Source organism: Mustela nivalis (assembly GCF_964662115.1).
Source record: "Mustela nivalis genome assembly, chromosome: 3".
Lineage (NCBI taxonomy): Eukaryota > Metazoa > Chordata > Mammalia > Carnivora > Mustelidae > Mustela > Mustela nivalis.
In genome coordinates, this window is record NC_139022.1 from 33062612 (window position 1) to 33087750 (window position 25139).

General features: G+C 39.9%; 1 protein-coding gene across 1 annotated transcript; it reads left to right on the forward strand.

Annotated features, from left to right (window-relative positions):
* Positions 1 to 356: 356 nt before the first annotated feature.
* CLK4 (CDC like kinase 4) lies at positions 357 to 17778 on the forward strand (the record flags this gene model as incomplete). Its single annotated transcript, XM_082723680.1, is given in 13 exon segments — positions 357 to 396; positions 399 to 408; positions 1545 to 1767; positions 2902 to 2992; positions 3389 to 3455; positions 7852 to 7968; positions 8059 to 8225; positions 8686 to 8780; positions 9038 to 9167; positions 12771 to 12853; positions 16219 to 16298; positions 16930 to 17020; positions 17113 to 17778. Coding segments are annotated over 13 exon segments (1335 nt in total). The 3' UTR covers positions 17254 to 17778.
* Positions 17779 to 25139: the final 7361 nt, after the last annotated feature.

Here is a 25139-nt window from a genome sequence, read left to right on the forward strand (position 1 = left end):
GTTTGAGGCCAAGTGATCAGATCCCTGACCTAGACCCACATTTTTATTGTAATATTCTGAGTTGTTTCTCCAATGGTTAGAACTTAAGATTGAAACTGACAAAAGAGAGAAAAGGGGGTTCTGCATTTCCCTAGCCTGGATTTGATGCCAGCCCTGTTGAGTAGGAGTTTAGAGATGCTTTTCCTTTTATTTCTGCCTACACCAGCCCCCCTGGGAAAAAGAACAACAGCATATTCTGGGGAAAGAATGATGTTGGTGAGGGCAACTAGTCAACATCTGTCACTCCATTGCTTGTCAGGATTCTTTTAGCTGATTTGTCTGACTGGGCAGGTGTCCCCTCTCTCCCTCAGTGCTCCATGTGCATCCCTCTTGAAGCTTCGCACTCTGTTGAAGAGGACACCATCCCAGGTAGAGAGGGGGACGGGAAACTGGGCCAATTGAATCTATGTCCTTTTCTTTCCATCAGATCAAGGCTACTTAAGTGGGATCTGTTGACTTCCTGGGGTCTGTGACCTCTATGAAATTCCTTGCCGAGTTTTGTTTACACATTTGTGCATTTCTCAGGGGAGAGGGTCCGTAGCTTTCATCAGATTTTTAAAGGGATCTGTAGATTCAGAAGTTAAGCACCATGGCACTAGATGATAAGGTTTCCCATGTAGAATTTTTGAGTATTTGCAAGCAGGAATGACAGGAAATGAGAAACGCAAAGGGAAATAAGGGTGGTGCGGGTGGGTGTTTTGTAATCCTAGGCAAGCAATTACAAGATCCTTTTCTCATTTGTGGGGAATATATTTTAATGTCTTTGGCACATGAGGCAACCTTCAAAAGCTGTGTTGTCTGTTTCTCTAAAAGGAAAAACAGAAAGCTAGGAATACGGAGAGGAGAGGAGATGGGATGGGTGATATGTGTAGTAAAATTGGCCCATGTAATAGTTAGAATGTGCTCTACAACCATGCAAATCCTTTTCTTTCTAGGGATCTTAATTCAGTGATCTGTGAAATGAAAGGACTGGAATACATGTAAGATTCCTGCTAGCTCTAGTACACCTTTCATGAAAGAATTCTGTGTGTGCCAGAGATAACTAAAATTCACTTAATATTAAAAGAGAAAGGAATCCTGTTTTTGCCTGCCTCTGATTGTATGTGGCTCTGTGAGGAAAGCGAAGTGAGCTTAGTTACAGATGCATATATCATAAGACTGATAAATTGCAGAAGAGCAGTTTTGTGAAGTTTTCTGTTTTAACTGTCTCCAAAAGGTAAAGGGACACTTAGTAAACCCTGAACATAACATAATTGACTCAAGCTTTGTTCCTTGATGTGAGGTGTTTGATAGCAGTGTATCTGATGGAGAATGTGAACCCACTTGTTGGTTAAAGCAAAATTATGTCTTAAGTTTGTGAGATAAGTATAAACTAATCCATCAATTTGAGGTTTTTTTTCTTTTACTGAGTTAGCTGTTTAACCAGGAATTATTTGAATGTTCTGTTTGAGCTACACTGCTGCAGAATGAAGAGAATGATTTGAAATCCTTTACTGTGTTCGCAGTCATTATTTAGAAGCGAGGTCCTTGAATGAGAGAGATTATCGGGACCGGAGATACGTTGATGAATACAGAAATGACTACTGCGAAGGCTATGTACCTAGACATTATCATAGAGACGTTGAAAGCGGTTATCGAGTCCATTGCAGTAAATCTTCCGTCCGAAGCAGGAGAAGCAGTCCTAAAAGGAAGCGTAATAGACACTGTTCAAGTCATCAGTCACGTTCGGTATGATTGATTTTGTTTTTATTTGGGTGGATGTTTATTTGTGTGTAAAAAGCTCTTAAGAAGCCAGTAAGTTTGAAGAAGTTTATATATATATATATAATATTATTTGGATATATTATAATTGTGTTTATATTATTTGAGTCCTTAAACATTCAGATTCTCATAGCTAATCTGTATTTATTAGGTAGCCTTCATTTGCCCACATTTACTCATTTTCTGCAGTCCAGATCATGAGTTCTTGATCTTAATATTAAAAATTTTTTTTTAGTTTTGTAATATAATTTTATGAAAAGATGAAGCACCCATCTTTTCTTTCATCTTAAACTTTTTATTATTTATTTATTTATTTATATTTTTTATTTCAAAAGAAGCCCTTTTCCTGAGAGTTGGAAACAAATATATAACATTGCACTGGCAGATACTTAACTGTTGTTACTCTCTAGGTAGGGAAGTCCCAGAGTACAGTGCGTCATTGTCCGTAGCTAGTTCCGTTGAAATTCTGAAATGGGTGCTGAATGGAAAATGCATTAGCCAAAAGCATGCCTCTTTTTATACTCATACATCTTCACCAGTTTAATTGTAAACTTTGAATAAATTGTTTTCTTCCCCAAGTTTTTTTCAGTAGAGGTTGCTTTGATTATTAGATTGAATGCTGAAATTAACTAGCTTTAATTTCCCCTTTTACTTTATGTATATTTTAAAATATTGCTAAATAAACATTCCAACTAATCTTGACATTTTAAAACCTTTTCCTGACAACCTAGACATCTCAGTTCACAGCATATGCTATTGTAGCACAAGAGATTAGTAGATCATGACATTGCATTCTTTAAATTTCAGACTTCAATTAAATCAGTATTTTAAAGAGACAATTGTGTTGTTTTTTTCTATTGCCACTTTAAGTATCTTATCTGAAAATCTGTTCCTTGCCATGTTTTTCTTCTGTAACATAAACTGTGCCCTGTGAATTTCTGGGGACTGAATTTGAAATTGCTCCTGCCAACTGTTCGTGGCCTGGTGCTTATCTGAATGCCTGAATATCTCCCCGCTGAATGAATTGCGTATTCTGCCCTGAATTCACTCTGATATATTGATTGGCTGGACGATCTTGGTGCTGCCCACTTGCCGTTCCAGAAGAGCCACCGAAGGAAAAGATCCAGGAGTATAGAGGATGATGAGGAGGGTCACCTGATCTGTCAAAGTGGAGACGTTCTAAGAGCAAGATGTATAGAATATTTTTCAACACTTTTTTAACTTTGCAGACAGAATAATCTTTTTAAGAATAGTTTGTCAGCGGGGGGCTAAAGAACTCTTCATTGCTTTTTTGTTTTGTTTTTTGTGGGTTTGTTTGTTGTTTTGTATTTCTTCTTTTCTGTAGAATTTAAAATATTTCTACTCTAAAGTTCCAAAATAATCAATGGAATTTGAGATTAGAGCAAGAAAGATAGCTCTATCTAATTGTTTTTGTAGCAGCTGAAAATAAAATAATTTGAGTGCTGGAACCTTAGTTATGCTTTGATAGAGATCATTTGAAAATATTCCACACTTAAGTATTCATTGTTTGAATAACTAGATAATTTGATCTCAGGTACTTACTCCTCTTTCTCCTCCCTTACTTTAGATGAAATCGTGGACACTTTGGGTGAAGGGGCCTTTGGCAAAGTCGTAGAGTGTATTGATCATGGCATGTAAGTTGTTTTTTTCTTTTTTGCACATTCTGATATTTCTTGGGAAACATCCGTTATTTAGATGAAATGGTATTTTAAGTATTAGCCACGTGTTTACCTGGGTGGTGTAAATACCCAGAATTTCTTGAACTGTGTCTGGGTTATTTACCAAGAATGTGGATTTTGGTCAAGAATGCTGACAAATGGCACCTAGCTGGCTCGTTTGGTGGAGTGTGCGACTCTTGATTCCCAGGTTGTGAGTTTGAGCTCCAGGGCAGGTGTAAAGATTACTTAAAAATAAAATCTTGTAAACAAAAACCTGACTAATTCTGTGGATGGTGTTTGTTGAAATTAAAGTGGGTCTTCAAGTAAAGGGGTTTCCTAGACCTTAGGCCTTGACCCTTACGTGAGATTTAGGAGTGCTTTGCTTTAGTTTTGAATAGCAGAGACAATAAAGCTTATCTGATCTCAGTGGGAAACATGTATTCCCCATCTGAAAATCACACAGTGGAAGAAATGGCCTAGCAAAAAGCAGTCTACCCTGGAGTGTCATTAAAGATTGGAAGGGAACATCTTCTGTTTAAAAGGTTTTGGAACCTTCTAGGGGCTCCTGGGTGGCTCTGTTGGTTAAGTGTCTGCCTTTGGCTCAGGTTCATGATCTCCAGGTCCTGGGATCGAGCCCCCATTAGGGAGGCTTAGTGGGGCATCTGCTTGTCCCTCTGCCCCTCCCCCTGCTCATGCTCATAAGCGGGTTTGTTCTCCCCCTCTCAAATAAATGATATCTTAAAAATAAAAGGTTTTGGAACCTTCCAGCTTTTGGGGGAATGATTCGTAATTACAACTAGAAAAGTCTGCTATTAAGTACTAGATATTACTAGAAGAATTTCATTTTATCACAGTTGTGCTTTATATCATGCAGATTTTGTACATTGTTTCTTCAGACTTCATGAAATAAAAGCTTCTATGGCAAAAAAACAAAAAACAAAAACACAGGGCGCCTGTGTGGTTCAGTGGGTTATGCCTCTGCCTTTGGCTCATTATCTCAGGGTCCTGAGATTGAGCCCCATATTGGGCTCTGCTCAGCAGGGAGCCTGCTTCCTCCTCTCTCTCTGCCTGCTGCTTTGCCTACTTGTGATTTCTCTCTATCAAATAAATAAATAAAAATCTTAAACAAAACAAAAACCTTTATTCCCAAATCTGCATATTAGAGTTAGGTGTTTTGTTTTTTTAAGATTTTATTTACTTGTTTGACGAGATATATAGAGAGAACACAAATAGAGGGGCATGAAGAGGGAGAAGTAGGCTTTCCGATGAGCAGGGAGCCCCATGTAGGACTTGATCCCATAATCCTGGGATCATGACCCAAGCTAAAGACAGATACTTAACCGACTGAGCCACGCAGGCACCCCTTGAGTTAGCTTCTTAACTATGAAGAAATTCTGTTATTGAAAGGCTGCAGAATAAAGGCCAGATTCTTTAATATCAAACCCTTTGTGATTTGGCCCTCTGTGTCTTGTTTTAACATTTTCCTCCAGATCTCTGTTCTGTAGTTTGCAAACTTTTTATAAGTGAACCTCTTTAAAACCAGTTCAACTGCACATCTCTAAAATGACATCTAAAATTTTTCATCATAAAGTAGTTTTGGGGGCGCCTGGGTGGCTCGGTGGGTTAAGCCTCTGCCTTCAGCTCAGGTCATGATCTCAGGGTCCTGGGATCAAGCCCCACATAGGACTCTCTGTTCAGCAGGGAGCCTGCTTCCTTCTCTCTCTCTGTGTGCCTCTCTGCCTACTTGTGATCTCTGTCAAATAATAATAAATCTTTTAAAAAAATAAACTAAAATTTCTTGAGATTCCAAATTGTATTTGAGATACTCCAATTAATGGTATTCAATTGATTAAGTAGAAATCTTTGCAAATTTTGATACTTATTTGACCTAAATACAAAAGTTAATTGGAAATGTGTCTTGTATTGGGTTAGTTTGGGCTTAAAAAAAAGGAGTACATGGGGCGCCTGGGTGGCTCAGTGGTTGAGTGGCTGCCTTTGGCTGAGATCATGGGGATCAAGCCCTGCATTGGACTCCCTGCTGAGCGTGAAGCCTGCTTCTCCCTCTCCTGCTCCCCCTGCTAATGTTCCTCTCTCACTGTGTGTCTCTCTCTCATACAAGTAAATAAAATCTTTAAAAAAAGGAATACATGTAGGGCGCCTGGGTGGCTCAGTGGGTTGAGCCGCTGCCTTCGGCTCAGGTCATGATCTCAGGGTTCTGGGATCGAGTCCCGCATCGGGCTCTCTGCTCAGCAGGGAGCCTGCTTCCTCCTCTCTATCTCTGCCTGCCTCTCTGCCTACTTGTAATCTCTCTCTGTCAAATAAATAAATAAAATCTTTAAAAAAAAAAAAAAAAAAGGAATACATGTAGTCATAAACATACTTCAAGTGCTTAACTTAAGATGTTTCCTTTTTTGGGGCTCCTGGTGGCTCAGTGGTTTAAAGCTTCATCTGACTTGAGCTCGGGTAATGATCCCAGGGTCCTGGGATTGAGCCCCACATTGGGCTCCCTGCTCAGCAGGGAGTCTGCCCCCCCCCCACCTCTGCCTACTTGTGATCTTTCTCTCTCTCTCTCTACCAAATAATAAATAAATAAATAATAGCTTTTTAAAAAGGTGTTTCCTTTTTTAAAAGATGACATGTAATCTGTAAGTTGAAAGTATACAAGTGTTCATTGTAATTACTGAGGTAGTTTTAGCTAACAGCTTTATTAATTTTTCATTTCCAGAGTTAATAAGCACTGAGAAAACTTGGGTCATACATAGATGATACTAGAAGGAGTTTTGTCATAGAAGTCTCATAGCAACTCTTTGAAGTCTTGAGATACATGCAAAGTGTCATAGGGAGATTATCATGAAAATAAGTTTTTAATGATTTATCAGGGCACAGTTTCACTGGGGCTTTTTGAAAACAGTGAATTGGAAACCACCAGACTTAGAAAAAAGGTTTGCTGTCCAGCCACTAGAAAGCTCAAGGTTGGTTGGTTGGTGGTTGGTTTGTTCATTTTACAGTCTAGGGCACATATCTTTTCTTTTTTTCTTTTAAGGTTAATTTGTTTGTTTTGAGGGAGACTGAGGGAAGGGACAGAGGGAAAGCGAGAATCTCAAGCAGATTCTGCGGTGTTGCTCACCTAGCAAGACTTGAGGCTGGATCTCATGACCCTGAGATCATGACCTGAGCCGAAATCCAGAGTTGGCTGCTGAATGGGCTGTGCCACCTAGGCGCCCCCTACGGCACATATCTTAATATATTAATGGGGGGATATGAAGGTTTTTTTTTCTTGTGTAAAGTGGAAGGACCAGAGTTTTAAGAAAAAGAAAAAAAAAGGCTTGAGTGCTATTTCATCTTCAGGAAGATCAGATTTAGAAAAGAAGACAAAAGGAATTTGAAGAAACCCGTTTCCTCAAGAAACGGCTTGATACGTTTTATTTATTTATTTATTTATTTATTTTTATTTTTTAAAAAGATTTTATTTATGTATTTGACAGAGATCGCAAGTAGGCAGAGAGAGGGAGGAGGAAGCAGGCTTCCCACCAAGCAGAGAGCCCCATGCGGGGCTCGATCCCAGGACCCTGAGATCATGACCCGAGCCGAAGGCAGAGGCTTTAACCCACTGAGCCACCCAGGCGCCCCACTTGATACGTTTTAGAAAGTATTACAGATACCTGATCTAAAGCTTGTGCCCCACACTAGCTGTTTCTCTTCACTTGAGTCTGTGAATATAGTAAATATTTTCCTGGCTTCATGACTTACTGATGGTCTGTCCTTTGTTTGAACGTGTTCACTTTTCCTCCCAAATCTTAAAAGACTGTGAGCTATTTTTCAGGGCTCAGTCACGTGTCAGCTTCTTCTCTGAATAAGTTTGAGCCTCCCTTAGCCCCCTAATTGTTAGGCTTGCCCATCTCTTTGCTGTGTAGTAGCTCCTAGGAAGCACTTCTGACCTTGTAAGTTGTTCATGTGTCTGTTTTTTCCATTTGACTGAGGAGCATAGGGACAAGCCTTGTCTTTGTCACTAACAACCTGTGCGCCTTCTGGCATAGGTTGGGTCTGAGCATACGCTTTTAGCAGTAGCATGTTCTATTTGAGGTTTTATTTTTATCTTTTTTTTTTTTAACTTTTGTATGAAGTCTAGGTAAATGTAAAATTCTGAAAACATTAAAATTTTTGAGTATTAAGGAATTAATTGCTTTATAGAAATTGTGTTTTGTCAGGTTGTTTTGAAAGGATGTTATGTGGAATTGGATATAAGATGTCCTGAAAGACTTTTAGAACAATAACAGAGTAATTGATACTCAGTAAGACTATGCTTTAGAGGACACATGTCTTCATCCTGCTCCTATACATAAATGGTTTTCATCTTAATTTTGTTTTTAAGGGATGGCATGCATGTAGCAGTGAAAATTGTAAAAAATGTAGGTCGATACCGTGAAGCAGCTCGTTCAGAAATCCAAGTATTGGAGCATTTAAATAGTACTGATCCCAATAGTGTCTTGTAAGTATAAACTTAAACTGTGATCTGTCCTGTTGCCTAAAATAACCAGAATTCTGTGAACTGACTTGTTTTTATTTTGATCTGTTTTAGCCGATGTGTCCAGATGCTAGAATGGTTTGATCATCATGGTCATGTTTGTATTGTGTTTGAACTACTGGGGCTTAGTACCTATGATTTCATTAAAGAAAATAGCTTTCTACCATTTCAAATTGACCACATCAGGCAGATGGCATATCAGATCTGCCAGTCTATAAATTGTAAGTATACTTGATAAATTTTAAACACCAGAAAATTAAGTTTTCACTGTATAAGCAACATGTCAAAATATTGTTACTAAAAATACACATTATAGGGCGCCTGGGTGGTTCAGTGGGTTAAAGCCGCTTCCTTCAGCTCAGGTCATGGTCTCAGGGTCCTGGGATCGAGTCCCGCATCGGGCTCTCTGCTCAGCAGGGAGCCTGCTTCTCTCTCTCTCTCTCTCTCTCTCTCTCTCTCTGCCTGCCTCTCCATCTACTTGTGATCTCTCTCTGTCAAATAAATAAATAAAATCTTCTTTAAAAAAAATTAAAAAAAATTAAAAAATTAAAAAATTAAAAAAAATAAAAATACACATTATAGGTAAAGATGAAATTCCTATATCACTATTAATCTTAAGTGTCCCCCAATACAGATGAAATACATAAGTGAAACTAAAAATGTCTTTTTGTTCTCTTGTAGTTTTGCATCATAATAAGTTAACCCATACAGATCTGAAGCCTGAAAATATTTTATTTGTGAAGTCTGACTATGTAGTCAAATATAATTCTAAAATGGTAAGTTACAGTTTTATTTTAATTTTGGTGGTTTTTAAACTTAATTTGTTTTGGTGATCTTGGATGAGGAATTATATTTTCACTTCTGAGGCTGGTTATATCTTGATATTTAACCAAAAAAGGATAATCTTTCTTTACCTTTCTCATGGAGTTATGTTGAAAATCAAAAAGATAATTCATGTGCATGTCTTTTGAAGTGCTGTAAAGTATTTCGTGTCTTTACTGATCTTCATGTTGACTCAACTGTATTTTTCTAGAAACGTGATGAACGCACATTGAAAAATACGGATATCAAAGTTGTTGACTTTGGAAGTGCAACGTATGATGATGAACATCATAGTACTTTGGTATCTACACGGCATTACAGAGCTCCAGAGGTCATTCTGGGTCAGTGGACACCACCCTTCCTGATACTATAATTAAGAGATTTTTTTTTCCTCCACATCTTTTGTTAGGGGACAGATAGAGGGATGGGTGTGATTTTCTTAGTGTACAGAAAATAGATTATCTGTCCTAAGAAAAACTGTCTGGACATGACTACAAATACTTTTTTTGAATGGAAAAATGTGATACCATCTGTAAAGACATTCCAGGTGGTTGGTTTTTGTTGTTGTTTTTAATTTTTACTTTTTTAATTATGTTTGTGTGCATGCTCGCTCCATGCCCAGCATGGAGCCCAGAGCAGGTCTTGAACTCACATCCCTGAGATCAAGCAAGACCTGAGCTGAAATCAAGAATTGGACGCTTAACTGAGCCACCCAGGTGCCCCCCAAGTGATTTTTTTTTTTTTTTAAGATTTATTTATTTATTTGACAGACAGAGATCACAAGTAGGCAAAAAGGCAGGCAGAGAGAGAGGGAGAAGCAGGCTTCCCGCTCAGCAGAGGGCCCGATGCAGGGCTCGATGCCAGGACCTTGAGATCATGACCTGAGCCAAAGGTAGAGGCTTTAACCCACTGAGCCACCCAGGTGCCCCCCCAAGTGATTATTTTTTAAGCAAGTTAACCACACAAGATCATAAAAGGGCAAGTTCTAGTGACAAGGTATGTCACGGCAGTGTGAAGTAAAGGGGGTACCAATTTTCATGGTACAATAGCATGGTGCTGTAGAAATGCTAAAGGTCTGGTTTGCAGACATGTAGGTAAAGGGCAGGTGGAGGTCAAGAAGAAGAGGGTCCCATCTAAGAGGAGCAGTTTGATAATCCTTGACTTGAGAAAGATTAAAGAAGAAAATTACTTTAAGGTACCAAGTTTTGAAAGAAGAGGGACTTCAGTAAGGGAGTGCATATCTTGCACCGCAAAATGTCAGAGACCAGGTCTTGTTAATAGAGTGGAGAAGTGTCAGAGAGGAGGTTGGGGGTTCAGATGGGATCCCCCATCTGAAGTTCAGATCAGGTGCTCTTGAGACATGGTTACATGGAATAGGCTTGTTAGCAAAAAGGTCCAACTGAGGTTGGATAGAACATTTTTGCAGAGTCCGTTTGTTCTTTTTACCTTTTTTTTGTGCAACAGGAGTTGGTAGTTCAGAATAAGAGTAGGAATACAAACTAACTCCACTTGGAGTAGAGGATTGCTAAAGACATAAGGAAATTGAGAATATTATGCAGTGCTGGCCAGTAGAACTTTCCAGTATCCAGTTTGGTAACTGTTCACCACATGTGGACTACTGCATACTTGGAGTGTAGGTGGTGTGACTGAGACACTGTATTTTAAATTTTATATTAGTTTAAATGTTAGCTGTAAATAGCCTCATGTTAGCTGGTGGCTTCCGTGTTGGACAGCACAGGTCTTGAACTGGTCTTTGAAATGGATGATAATAGGATTTCTGCTTAGATGGTCTGCAGGCATCTATTATGTTGCAGTAGTTTAGAAAGTGTATTCATGGTTGAGGACTAAAGGCTTCAGTGAGGGCAAAAGAAGTATGGGAAGAGTCTATGGACAGAGAGCTATTTTCAGATCTTGAAAGGATACGACTTCCTATGTTGTCAATTTTAAGATGCAGATTACCCCCCCCCACACACACAATACAAAGTAACTGGCATTTTTTTTGTTATTAGTACATAAAATAGTTGTGTGTCTTTCTGTTAACGGCCTCCTAGATTGGGTAAAATACAGTAATTCTTAAGAATGACCATAACACAAAAAAAAAAATAAATAAATTAAAAAAAAAAAAAAAAAAAAAAGAATGACCATAACACAGTTCCAAGTTTGGCCATACTAGATAGCAGCTATAAATCCGGAATTGGGGTTATTGCCCTTGAGGAAAAGAAGTCAGCAGATTGGGCAATTAGAAGGGCCCTTTGTGTTTCTGGATTACTGATCCCGAGGATTGAGGCAGAATTAGGTTGAAGAGGAAGATGAAATCAGGGGCTGCCATTGAGGAGGGCAGTTGGTCACCTGCCTTGCGCATTGGTAGTAAATGGATGAGGCTGAGAGAGGTAGGTAGATGTGAATGGTAGGAAATCCCAAAGAGTCCGAGTGCTGACTTCCCAGAGAATGGGATGGTTTAGAACTGTGTGTGGCAGAAGGTTATGGTCATCTGGGAACAAAGCTGCTTTGGAAGATGGGAGTGGCTAGAGAAGAACACCTTCATTTTAGGTCTAAGATCTATCATTTGCAGATTTTTTGTGTGTGTCACTGTAGGTAGAACCCATTTGTTACCCATTTGTTCGGATAGTAGGCATGGTGAGCATTAACAAAAATGACTAAATCAAGAAATAAGTAAATAAAATGACTAAATCATAGTCAAGTTTTTAATGTGCTTTTCGTTACTGAAAGTAATTGGGCTGTCTTTTACAGTAGGTTTTATTTATACATTATTATTTTATTAAATGCTTGATCTTTAAAAGTTGAAAACATCTGTACGGTTTACTTTTTTTCTCCTTTCCAATTAAGTAGGCTTAAGAAGACTAGGTATTTTATTCTTTCCTGAATGGTACTGCCATTGAGAATCATGAAAGAGAAAGTATACGTGAAATCATGTACCGATAGCCTAAAAAGCACATATATAAGTAGAATAAGTAGATCCTGTGAACTATAAATGGCTCTATAATTCTGCTTATAGTGAAACTGCTTACAATACCATTACAATCCTAATTTATGTAAAATTGCGGTATTTTTTTAATGCAAGAGATAAACTCTGCCTTTAAGCTGATAATAATAAATGGTTAGTAATTACATTTTGAGGATGATTGTCAACCTGTATTTGCTGTACAAATGTAAATTTTCCTGGAGCAACCATGAACTGGGTATAACTGTGCTTCCCATTGCATGCAGTTCAAAGATGATGGAGTATTTGTACAAATCGGTAGTTACATGTGGAAAATACTTGCTAGCCCTTTTCTTATTTTACATAAAATGCCCCCACCCCTAGATTAAAGCACTGACTTGTAAGGATGTGGAGAATTATGAGAACATACTGAGTAACATTTTATATAAAACTGAAAAAGTAAACCCTAAGTTTACTGTCCTATTCTCCCAAATGGGCTAGGTGAAAAGGGCCCCCATGCAGGGAAGGCTGTAGGGTATTGGCAATTAAAAACTGTTGCATATACAAGTGTTGCGTTTTGGGGGGCACCTGAGTGCTCCATCAGTTGAGTGTCTGCCTTTGGCTCAGGTCGTGATCCTGGAGTCCTGGGATCCAGCTCCGCGTCAGGCTCCCTGCTCAGCGGGGAGTGCTGCTGCTTCTACGTGTGTGTGTGTGTGTGTGTGTGCTCGTGCTCTCTCTCTCTCTCTCTCTGTCTGTCAGATTAATTAAAAACAAAACAAGTGGGCGCCTGGGTGGCTCGGTGGGTAAGCCGCTGCCTTCGGCTCAGGTCATGATCTCAGGGTCCTGGGATCGAGTCCCGCATCGGGCTCTCTGCTCAGCAGGAGCCTGCTTCCTCCTCTCTCTCTGCCTGCCTCTCTGCCTACTTGTGATCTCTCTCTGTCAAATAAATAAATAAAATCTTTAAAAAAAAACAAAAAACAAGTATGTGTTTTTGTTTTTACAGCTTTAGGTTGGTCCCAGCCTTGTGATGTTTGGAGCATAGGTTGCATTCTTATTGAATATTACCTTGGTTTCACAGTCTTTCAGGTATGTATTTAATAAATAGCATTTCATAATTCTCAGTGTTAAAGGCATATGAAAATTTAGGCCTCCATATTGACAAGTTGCTGTAATGTTCTTCTTAAGGTTAAAATTTACATATGGAAAATGGTCATTCTTCTCTAAAACCAGAATTGGGGGAACTACTCTTAGTGAATGGTCATAGTGCATTTTGCATGTGATTGGAGTTCATATTGTTTTGTGTTTCCATTTTTTTATTGAGTCCCTGCATACGTTTGTATTAGTTTATTGTGGCCAGCTTTAATTCCATTCTGGTTATGTTAACTGTCAGCACGACCATGACCAAGTCACTTAGTCCTTTTTATAAAGTGATTCAGGAAGAATAAATTGTATTTGAGATGTTTGTATTAAGCATCTGTGACCCCCTAGGCACATTTCAAGCCGCTTAGGTGTATAAAGATGAAAAGACAACATCTCTGTCCTCAAGGAAGTTGTGCAAAAGATAGACATGGGAGAGCTTACAGTACAGTGTGGTGTATTTGCTCTCATGGGACAATGTGGAAAGTGTAGTGGGAACCCAGGAAAGATGGACAGTTCGATTCCTCTGAAAAGGCATCACTGAGGAGGTGTGGTGAGTTTAAGCCAGCAATAGAAGGAAGATGAGGGCTTTGTCAGAAAACCAGAGAATGAGGAGGTTGGCTTAGGAAGAGGAAGCTGGACCCTTAAATGAGTGAGGCATAAAAGAACATACTCTGGTTGGGGAATTATAAACAGTGCTGTCAGAATCTTGCATAAGTGGGAAAATGATGCAGGGACTGACTAATGGACCTGTTTGGATAGAAAGGTACTTATTTTTAGAAGTTAGTGTTATCCAGAATGTAGACCAATCCAAAGTGAAAATGATTTTGTGAGTTTGTCATTCTGGCATTTATTTGGAGATCATTCCTCCAGGTTTTTTGTTTGTTTTTGGTACTAAAATGTCCCTTTTAAGGAATAATGATAATAGTTGTTGGCAGTTTTTTGTTTTGTTTTGTTTTTTAATTAAAATCCTTACTTGGCAAAACGAAGCAGGAAACCTTATTTAAGTCCCTGCTTTCTATTGTCATAATTCTTCTTACATCTGAAATTTAACGGTCTCCTAGAAGCTTTAAGTTGTATAAGCATTGACGACGTTTCAGTAGGGTTGTAGTGTGACCGAAGTGTTGTGATCTGTTTTGGAAGTGATGGGGGTGCCGGTTGGGCACACTCTGCTTCCTGCTGAGGATGACTTGAAGGGTGAAGGGGAAGTGTGAGGAGTTCAGAGTCACTTGGGTGGTGGCTGTGGTAGATCGTGTGTCTCAGGCTTGTGGGGCCTGTCACCAGCCTTCTCCTGTTGCTAATCCCCAGCAATCCTGTTAAAAGTACTCTGAGTGGGGCACCTGGGTGGCTCAGTGGGTTAAGCCTCTGCCCTCAGCTCAGGTCATGATCCCAGGGTCCTGGGATCGAGCCCCACATCGGGCTCTCTGCTCTGCAGGGAGCCTGCTTCTTCCTCTCTCTCTGCCTGCCTCTCTGCCTACTTGTGATCTCTGTCAGATAAATAAAGAAAAAATCTTAAAAAAAAAAAAAAAAAGTACTCTGAGTTTATAGACAAGTTTGAGATCTAGAACCATGGTGACGAGTGAGTTCTTGGAGGTGTGGTGTATCTGGTTTGTGGCGGTAAGCTGAGGGTCAGAAAAAGTTGAGCGGATGGTTTGCCACCTTCATTCTGATACCTATAAAAGTTGCTTCCCATGATTTGTGAGTGTAAATCACTCTGAGGTCTTAAGTGCAGATCATTAACACTTGAGGAGACTTGTTTTCTGTTTTAAGTTCCACGCTCCAAAATAGTCTTAAACTAAGGAATTCTTTTTTAAATGTGGAGCTAGCTTTTTGCCACATCTGAGAATGAAGACTGTTCTGAGCAATCACTCTGAAGGGATGCACTATTACTGCAAAGAGCCCCAGGGGAAATGGTGGGGAAATGCCCTTAACTGTAGCCAGTTCTTTCCTGTCTGTAGTTCTTTATAGAACATGAGCAAGGGTGTTAGGGACACTGGGCTTCCGTTACAAGATGAGGTCTGTGTGTGCTCATTTCCCCAACAGTGTGTTCAGGAGCATGGTTTTCTTGTTGAATATGACCCTTCTTGGGTGAAAATACACCAGAAGGGTTGGGATGCGGCTAGGTGTTGAGGGTTCAGTATCAAGCCAAGAAAGATGAGTTAATTCTAGAAGGAAATGACCCTGAACTTGTATCAAATGAGCTGCTTTGATTCAGCAAGCCACAACAGTTAAAAACAAGGTATCAGAAAATATGGGCTGGTGTCTAGGATTTTGAAAAAGGAACAATTCGCTGCAGGCTGGTGATTAAGATCTAAGTGCCAGATGACCTTTTAGACTCTCTTGTGGTATTCTCCCCCCCCCCAAATTTACACACACACACACACACACACACACACACCCGCCGCTTGTGGTATTCTAGAAACATAAAGATAAATGTGTGGAGCTAGTATTACCTGCTCCTGTCATGGATTTGGGACTCCACGTGGTGGAGGTGGGGTGCTAGGAACAGTAGTTGATAGATTTTAAAAAGCATTACCCACAGCCTCTGCTCTTCAGACTGAGAGTTGGCAAATGATACCCTGCCTGATTCCTGCTTTAAAAAAAAGTATATGTGACAGAGACCATTTGTGGCCAGGTAGGCCTAAAATACTTAATGTTTGGACCTTCACAAAAGTTTGCTGCCCTCTCATCAGAGAGCTCACCATCTCAGCTGTAAGTGTGCAGGTGTCTCTTCTTCAGCCAGAGCTCTGCTCCTGTATGACTTAATAATATGAGTTTTGACTTAGGTCCATAATTCACCTTTCCTCATTTACAAGCTAGTATCTCAGCTTCTTGGACACGCACATTCCCATATATGGAGCTCAGGATTGTTGTGAGAATTACTGGCCCTGGATTTTTATTGCCTGAAAAGAGTAGATGTTAACATGTTGCTTTTCACTGGTGAGTGGAGGCCAGTTTGGGGTCAGCAGCTGAGTAAGTGAGGAGACCAGTTTTCTGATACTCTTTCCTAGTCGTTTTTCAGCAAATAGTGCATGAATTGAAAATAAGTAAGGAAAACGTTCAGTTTCACATTAAATTCCATGTCTTCTGCTATCCAGAACCTTAATGTTGGGTATCAGAAAGACTTCGGTTTTACTGGTTTCCACAGAGAATACGGCTCATTGAGTTTTGTTCCATCTTTGAAGTAGAGTGTAATATCAGTCGTACAGCTGTCTAATCTAGCCCTTTGTGTCAGTGCTGTTTTCTTGTATTTTCCTTTATTGTGCATGTAGCACAAGAGAAAGTGCTAAATTTGTTTTTCTTACGTGTTTTAGACTCATGATAGTAAAGAGCACCTCGCAATGATGGAACGAATACTAGGACCCATACCAACACACATGATTCAGAAAACAAGGTACGTTGCCCTATATTCAAGACTATAGAGAACCCAACTTTGGTGTCAGTGCTTATCCCAAGGACTTCAGATTTGGATTCTTTTCCCCCAGGCAGTCAAATTTTTTAAAAGTAATGCAGTATTTACCTTGTGATCTAGTAAACAGAGGTGGTGTTTTTTACATTCAGGTTAACCTTTGCATAAATGTTTTCCTAACTTGATAAAAACATAATACAGAGAGTAGTAAAAAGAGCTTGATCTTGGAGTCCTCTCGATCTATTTGTATTCCGGACTACTGCTAGCTAGGTGTCTGCCTTTGGACAAGACGCTAGAGTGGTTTGCAAACAGAACTTCGCCACTGCTTCCCAGATCTAGTGAAATCTGAACTCCTAGAGGACTGGATCCGGAGGCCGACACTGGTCTATGTATGGTACTTATGAGCCACTTAGGTGGGCTGCTGAAACCCCTGAGGGTGTGAGAGTGAGGAAGATGCACCATGAAGTATCTGATCCGTAACTGCTGAGATTTGGAAAAATTGTATGCATGTGTATGTGTGTCTATAGAGCCGTCCATGCTCCCATCTGTTCCAGTGGGGGCAGGGTAAACATGTGGCTCTTCAGTTGTTTTTACTGACCCAGACTTTTTCTTATAGAAAACGCAAGTACTTCCACCATAACCAGCTGGACTGGGATGAACACAGTTCCGCTGGCCGATATGTTAGGAGACGCTGCAAACCATTAAAGGTAAAAGAGCAAAGATACAAGGTGGTTTAAAAAAAATGTTTTTAAAAACTATTTTTAAATCTCTTTCTTAAACAGACATTTTTCCCCCCCAGGAATTTATGCTCTGTCATGATGAAGAACATGAGAAACTATTTGACCTGGTACGAAGAATGTTAGAATACGACCCAGTGAAACGAATCACCTTGGATGAAGCCTTGCAGCATCCTTTCTTTGACTTATTAAACAAGAAATGAAATGGAAATCAGTGGTCTTACTATATACTTCTCTAGAAGAGATTACTTAAGACTGTGTCAGTCAACTCTAAACATTCTAATATTTTTGTAAACATTAAATTATTTTGTACAGTTAAGTGTAAATACTGTATGTTTTGTATCAATAGTATAATTACCTTGTTAAGCAAGTATGGTCTTGATAATGAATGAACTATAAAAGTTAAAATTAATTTTCCTTTTTGAAATTACCATTTTTAAAAATCTTTGGAATATTCTTTGTGTCCAGTGATAAATGTGATTGATCTTGTCTTTTGTACATGGAGGTCAACTCTTTGAAGTGATTTTTTTGAGTAAAAGGCAATCTTGACTACTTTATTCTTAATGAATATTCTTTATATACCTCAAATTCAAAACTTTTTGTAATTTTTTTTTCTGTAATTGTTGAACAAGTAATAAGTATTAACTCCCAGTAGGCAGGTATTGGAAACCAAAACCCATAGGAAAATGTTTACTCTTGGAATTTCATTAAATTTTAAAAGAATTGTGTTCTGTCTTCAGTGGGTGATGTCAGTGATGATAAATAGCGCTCATCGAAAGGCCTCCAGTTGGTCCATCGTGACAGGTTGTTTGATAAAACCACATACACTCTTCATTTAGCATTCAAGTCTAACTGGCAGGTCACAAACAAATAGGAATTCTGATGCCTGAGGATTTAATTTTTAATTCCACGTGGAGGAATTTTGAAATCATGGAACATCAGTTTCCATATCACATGAAGTAATAAGTAAATATTTGAGCCTCAGCTTATGACAGTTAAGGTCATGAAGCAGTTTATATTTCTGTTACATCTCTAATGGAGCAGAACAACGATTTGCTTGGAAAACACCTGGGAAGAAACCTCTGCTGAATATTCCAGACCATAATTGGCTAACACGAGAAACTTTTTGTCTGCCTATAGGAATTTTTTCTTAGTTACCTGTCTTCACAGTAGAAACTACATGGTAAGTGTTACTTAATTTAGTAAGAACTACTGCCGGGTAGAAATACTTTTTGTTGTAAAAACCATAACTGATTATTCAGATACAGGGGTTTTTTTTTTTTGTCAAAAATACTGCCATTTTTGTAAGTGCATTATACAAAGATTTGAGTTGTTTGGCTTACATTTTAAACATAGAACACATGGGATTTTCTTGTGTGACAAACAGTGAAACCAGGCTGGGTTCCCCTCCCGTTACTCACAGGAGGCATTTGCCAATATAACAAGGCTCCTGTTCTTTTTGTTTTTGTTTTTAATTTTATCTAGTTACTTGACAGCACTAGCAGGCAGAGGGAGAGGGAGAAGCAGGCTCCTTGCTAAGTGAGGACCCCGGTATGGGGCTCAATACCAAGACCCTGGGATCATGACCTGAGTCGAAGGCAGTGGCTTAACCAACTGAGCCACCCAGGTGCCCCAAGTCTCCTGTTCTTGAACTTGACTGGGAATTTAAGAAAGATGAAATTCTGCCTCAGAAGCACAGCATAAATTAATCGCAGGTCTCTGATGCAGTCCACATACAGTAGCTGCCATAATAGTTGAACTGTATGTTGTGACAAGGTGCTTTATGTTTTGTTCCAAGCTTTTATTTGAATTCCAGTTAACATACAGTATAGTACTAGTGTCAAGTGTAGAATTCCGCAATTCCATGCTTCCATACAACACCTGATGCTCAGGTCCTCATCACAGCCAGTGGCCTCCTTGCTCCCTGTCATCTGTTTCTCACCTAATCACCCCACCCCCGCCCTGGTAACCAGCAGTGTGTTCTCTGTCCTCTAGTCTGTTTTTTGGTTTGCCTCTGGTTTATTGGTTGTCTTCCTATGTTTGTTTAGCTTCTTAAATCCCTCGTATGAATGAAGCCTTATATTTGTCTTCCTCTGACTTCTTTGCTTAGCATTGTACTTGAACTCCATCCATGTTGCTGCAAATGACAAGATTTTATCGTTTTGGTGGCTGAGTAATAACTATGTCGGATCCATATACCACATCTGCTTTATGCGTTCATCCATTGGTGGACATTAGCGCGCTCTTCCATGGTTTGGCTCCTGTTGATAATGCTACTAGAAACGGGTGCATGTATCCCTTCGAGTCAGTTTTTTGTATCCTTTGGGTAAAGGCCTAGCGGTGCAGTTGCTGGGTTGTAGAGTAGCTCTGTTTTTTAACTTTTTGAGGAACCTCTGGTTACCAGGGCATTTTGCTGATGTCCTTTGCTCCACAGAGGCTTTTTAGTGATTGTTTTTGTTGCCTTCGCTTTTGGTGTCAGGTACAAAAAATCATCACTAAGACAAATAATCCAAGCCTGCCTATGTCTGCTGCTAGGAAATTTATGGGCTCAGTTAGTACATTTCAGTCTGGTCCATTATGAAAGCTAGGTTTTTATGAGGCTTTTTTTTTTTAAATTTATTATTTATTTGACAGCGAGAGACACAACACAGGCAGGGGGCAGGGGGAGAGGGAGAAGCAGGCTCCCGCCAAGCAGGGAGCCCGATGTGGGGCTCGATCCCAGGACCCTGGGATCATGACCTGAGCCGAAGTCAGACAGTTAATGACTGAGCCACCCAGGTGCCCCATATGAGGCATTTTTTAAAGTGCAGCTGAGTAGGTGGTTTCAGCTTCTGCTTCTCTCTCAGGTGTTCTCTTTCATCAGAATGTTCAGAGCAGGTAAATAAAATTGACACCGGCTATTACTTACCTGGCAGCAAATTATCCTGTGAAGTGTTATAGTTCATAAAATTGAAAACTATTCCTCCAAGTAATGTCGAAGAACTAGATGCTGTAGAAATTGGAAATGATTTGGCCAAGTCCCTTGGTCGTGGCTGAGTTGAGACTTACTCTCAAGTTTCCCTGATTCCACTTTTCTGTGAAAGCACACATCATTGGTCCAAAACTCCATCAGTTCGATTCTTGTTCATAGCTCTACTGCGAAATGAATGAGCTGTAATGAAATGGAAAGTAATGTTTAATAGAGAGTTTTACTACTTGGATTCCACCTTCACACGTTTCTTCACTACAGTTGATAGATAGCTTTGGCCATCAAAGTGGTTAAAATGGTATGGTCATTTGAATGTAAAATTACATTTTAAGTATGTAGGCACATACCAGTACCTAAAGCTCATCTTGACATGACGAAATGAAGACAAAACTTCATCAGGGAGGTGCACTGACTTTTTAAATCCTCCCCAATTTGAAGCTTGTGATTCCCACGAAACTTTATGCAGATGAAGTATTTTAAATGGAAACATCCACTACTACTTAACAAGCTACCTTTTCAAATATGGTCAGAAGGATTCATTTCAAATAACAGCACCAAGAGCAGTGTCAGTAATTGGCTTAGTAGATCAAATGATCGAATGTTCGTAAATAAATAGGTCAAAACAATTTTTAATTCTTAAGATTGATTTTTTTTTCTTTTGCTTTTGCTGACTCCAGCTAAATCCTTAAGCTCAAGTTTTGTTTGGTTGATTAATTGGTTTTGTTTTATTTTTTTGATAGAGAAAATGTAAAGTCAAGGACAGGTTCATTTTACAATTTGGTCAATCCAGACTTGGATATAGGTGATGTGAATACACTTAATTTGAGTCATGTGGGGAAGCTGACTAGTTCTATATTGGTAATTAATTTTTTTTTAAAGATTTATTTATTTGACAGAGAGAAATCACAAGTAGACAGGCAGCCAGAGAGAGAGAGCGGGAAGCAAGCTCCCCGCCGAGCAGAGAGCTCGATGCGGGACCCGATCCCAGGACCCGATCCCAGGACCCTGAGATCATGACCTGAGCCGAAGGCAGCGGCTTAATCCACTGAGCCACCCAGGCGCCCCTATATTGGTAATTAATTTTTAAAAAGAATGCAGTGGGGCACCTGTGACTCAGTTAAATGTCTGCCTTTAGCTCATGTCACGATCTCAGGATCCTGGGATCAAGTCTTATCAGGCTCCTGGCTCAAGGAGGTATCTGCTTCTCCTTCCCTGTCTGCCACTCCCCCTGCTTGTGCTCTCCCTCTTTCTTTCAATTTGTCAAAACCATAAAATATAGGGGCGCCTGGGTGGCTCAGTGGGTTAAGCCGCTGCCTTCGGCTCAGGTCATGATCTCAGGGTCCTGGGATCGAGTCCCGCATCGGGCTCTCTGCTCAGCAGGGAGCCTGCTTCCCTCTCTCTCTCTGCCTGCCTCTCCATCTACTTGTGATTTCTCTCTGTCAAATAAATAAATAAAATCTTTAAAAAAAAAAAAAACAAAACCATAAAATATATATGTATAATGCAACAGAATGATGAACCTCTAAATACTTGAACAGCCTGGGTTCAGAACACTTGGCAAATTTTGTTTTGTCTCTTCCTTAACCTATTTTCCTATCATATTTGTGTACAAATGCCAGATACCATATCATTTCACCCATATTTCTGTTTACCTTTTAACAGTTGGAGTTTTAAAAAATACCCTGCCATTATACCTAACAAAATAATTTCTTATCTGATGCTGAATCTGTTTTTAAAGTTTGTCTTAAGAAAGTATCATTTTAGGGACACCTGGGTGGCTCAGTTGTTTGGACGACTGCCTTCGGCTCAGGTCATGATCCCGGACTTGCGGGATCGAGTCCCGCATCGGGCTCCCGGCTCCATGGGGAGTCTGCTTCCCCTTCTGACCTTCTCCTTGCTCATGCTCTCTCTCACTGTCTCTCTCTCAAATAAATAAATAAAATCTTAAAAAAAAAAAAGTATTTTATAGTTGTGTGCTTTGAATCAAGACTCAGCAACCACACATTGCTAATATGTCTTAGGACCTTTAGAACCATGGTGTGTACGTTTTGCTTCCTGCCATACTGTTTCTTTGCTAATGATACTGGCTCATTTGTCTCATTTGTCCATATTCAGTATTACACCAGAGCGGTGTCCATTTCTAGAGTCCCCACTGATTCTGTAAACTTATAGTTGATGAAGTTGATGATTTAAAATTTTTTAAAATTTTAATTCATTTTTAATTTAATTAGAGCATGAGAGAGGGTAGGGCCAGGGCAGGAGAGGTAGAAGCAGACTGCCTGCTGAGCAGGGACACTGACATGGGGTTTGATCCGAGGACCCTGGGATCATGACCTGAGACAAAGGCAGACACTGAACCGACTGAGCCAACCAGGGGCACCAGATGGATTTTTTTTTTTTAAGATTTTATTTATTTATTTGACAGAGAGAAATCACAAGTAGTCGGAGAGGCAGGCAGAGAGAGAGAGAGGGAAGCAGGCTCCCTGCTGAGCAGAGAGCCCGATGCGGGACTCGATCATGACCTGAGCCGAAGGCAGCGGCTTAACCCACTGAGCCACCCAGGTGCCCCCAGATGGAATTTTTCAAAACTAAAATTCCTTCCTTTTTAAAAAAAAATTATTTTTATTAACATATAATGTATTATTTGTCCCAGGGATACAGATCTGTGAATCATCAGGCTTACACATTTCACAGCACTCACCATAACACATACCCTCCCCAGCCACCCTCTCCCTACTCCCCCCACCCCCAGCAACCTTCGGTTTGTTTTGTGAGATAGTCTCTCTTGATTTTTCTTGCTCCCAATCCCATCTTGTTTGATTTTTTTTCCTTCCTTACCCCCAAACCCCCTGCCCTGCCTCTCAAATTCCTCATATCAGAGAGATCATATATTTGTCTTTCTCTGATTGACTTACTTTGCTCAGCATAATACCCTCTAGTTCTACCCATACCATTGCAAATGGCAAGATTTCATTTATTTTGATGGGCATAGTATTCCTTTGTTTATATATATACCACATCTCCTTTATCCATTCATCTGTTGATGGACATCTAGGTTCTTTCCATAGTTTGGCTTTGTGGACATTGTTGCTATAAACATTCAGGTTCATGTGCCCCTTCGAATCACTGCATTTGTATCTTTAGGGTAAATACCCAGTAGTGCAATTGCTGCGTCGTAGGGTAGCTCTGTTTTCAACTTTTTGAGGAACCTCCATGCTGTTTTCCAGAGTTGGCTGCACCAGCTTGCGTTCCCACCAACAGTGTAGGAGGGTTTCCTTTTCTCTGCATCCTTGCCAACATCCGTCATTTCCTGGCTTGTACATTTTAGCCATTTTGACTGGTGTGAGGTGGTATCTCACTGTGGTTTTGATTTGTATTTCTCTGATGTCAAATGATGTGGAGCACTTTTTCATGTGTCTCTTGGCCATCTGGATGTCTTTGCAGAAATGTCTGTTCATGTCCTCTGCCCATTTCTTTCTTTCTTTTTTTTTTAAAAGATTTTATTTATTTGGCAGAGAGAGATCACAAGTAGGCAGAGAGGCAGGCAGAGAGAGAGAGGAGGAAGCAGGCTCCCTGCTGAGCAGAGAGCCCGTTGCGGGACTCAATCCCAGGACCCCGAGATCATGACCTGAGCTGAAGGCAGAGGCTTAACCCACTGAGCCACCCAGGCGCCCCATTCTCTGCCCATTCTCTGCCCAGTTCTTGATTGGATTGTTCTTTGGGTGTTGAGTTTGGTAAATTCTTCACAGATTTTGGATACTAGCCCTTTATCTGACATGTCCTTTGCAAATATCTTCTCTCATTCTGTCAGTAGTCTTTTGGTTTTGTTGACTGTTTCCTTTGCTGTGCAGTTCATTTTGCCCTTGCTTCCCTTGCCTTTGGCAATGTTTTTAGGTAGAAGTTGCTGTAGCTGAGGTCGAAGAGGTTGCTGACTGTGTTCTGAAGGATTTTGATGGTTTTCTGTCTCACATTGAGGTCTTTCATCCATTTTGAGTCTAAAAAATAGAATTCCTTCTAATAAACAAGGGATGTTAGAAAGGCAGTATGTTGCAACTGTTAATGAAATAATGGATCCAGGCAGCAATCCTCAGTGGAGGTTAAAACCATTGGGTAGACCTAGCTCTAATCAAGTCTCCAGGTTGAAACACCATAATGTAAAGAAGCTTCCAGCCCTTTGTGTCCATTTCTCACCTATCAGCTAATTCCTTGGGGGTAAGAGTTCAGTGAATTGAAAGAGCTCAGACTTCTTAACAGCATGGTTCCAAGGTCAGTCCCTGTCTTCTCTGTGTTTGGGGAGCATATGATTTAAAGTAACTATTTTGTTACTTGGAATTTCTTAGTGTTAATATCTATAATATCAGGTGATTACAAGCATCTGGCAGGTTACCTGGCATTTAGTGTCCCAGTAATAAAAAGCAGTTTCTTTGTTTTCTGTAAACATTTTAGCCCAGATGACTTTTTTTTTTCCCTAGTCAATTGTTCTTTATGGCACCAGAAATTGCTAAACCATCAAGGATTCTATTTTGAGGGGTGCCTGGGTGGTTCAGTGAATTAAGTGCCTGACTCTTGGTTTTGGCTCAGGTCATGATCTCAGGGTCATGAGATCGAGACTTGTGTTTGACTCTGTTCTCTGTGGGGAGTCTGCTTGGATTCTCTCTCTCCTTCTCCCTCTGCCTCACCCCCTCTGCTCTCTCTCAGATTTTTTTTAAAAAAAGAATTCTATTTTGATCCCCTTAAATTGTAGTTTTTGTTGTGACATTTCAGTGAAATGTCGAGAAGAATAGCATTTTCAAAGAAATTTGTTTTGTTTGTTTTTACCAATCAAGAATGTCTACTATTCAGGTGCATTTTCTTACATTCACTCCTTTCCTGGTTTTAGTTTGGTTTAAACATAGCAATTAGGGGGATGGGGGAATGTCATACATAATCACAAGACAGACATAGATTTAATTAGGAAGACTTGAAACCTGAATACATCCTTTGAGGCGGGTGCCTTACAGACCTCATTCTTTCAGATACTATTAACAGTAGTTATATATAATGAGATGAATTAAAGATTAATTGTAGATTTGGGGGTGTTCCCATGCCCCTCCCCTCACCCCATTACTTAAAATGTTTCCA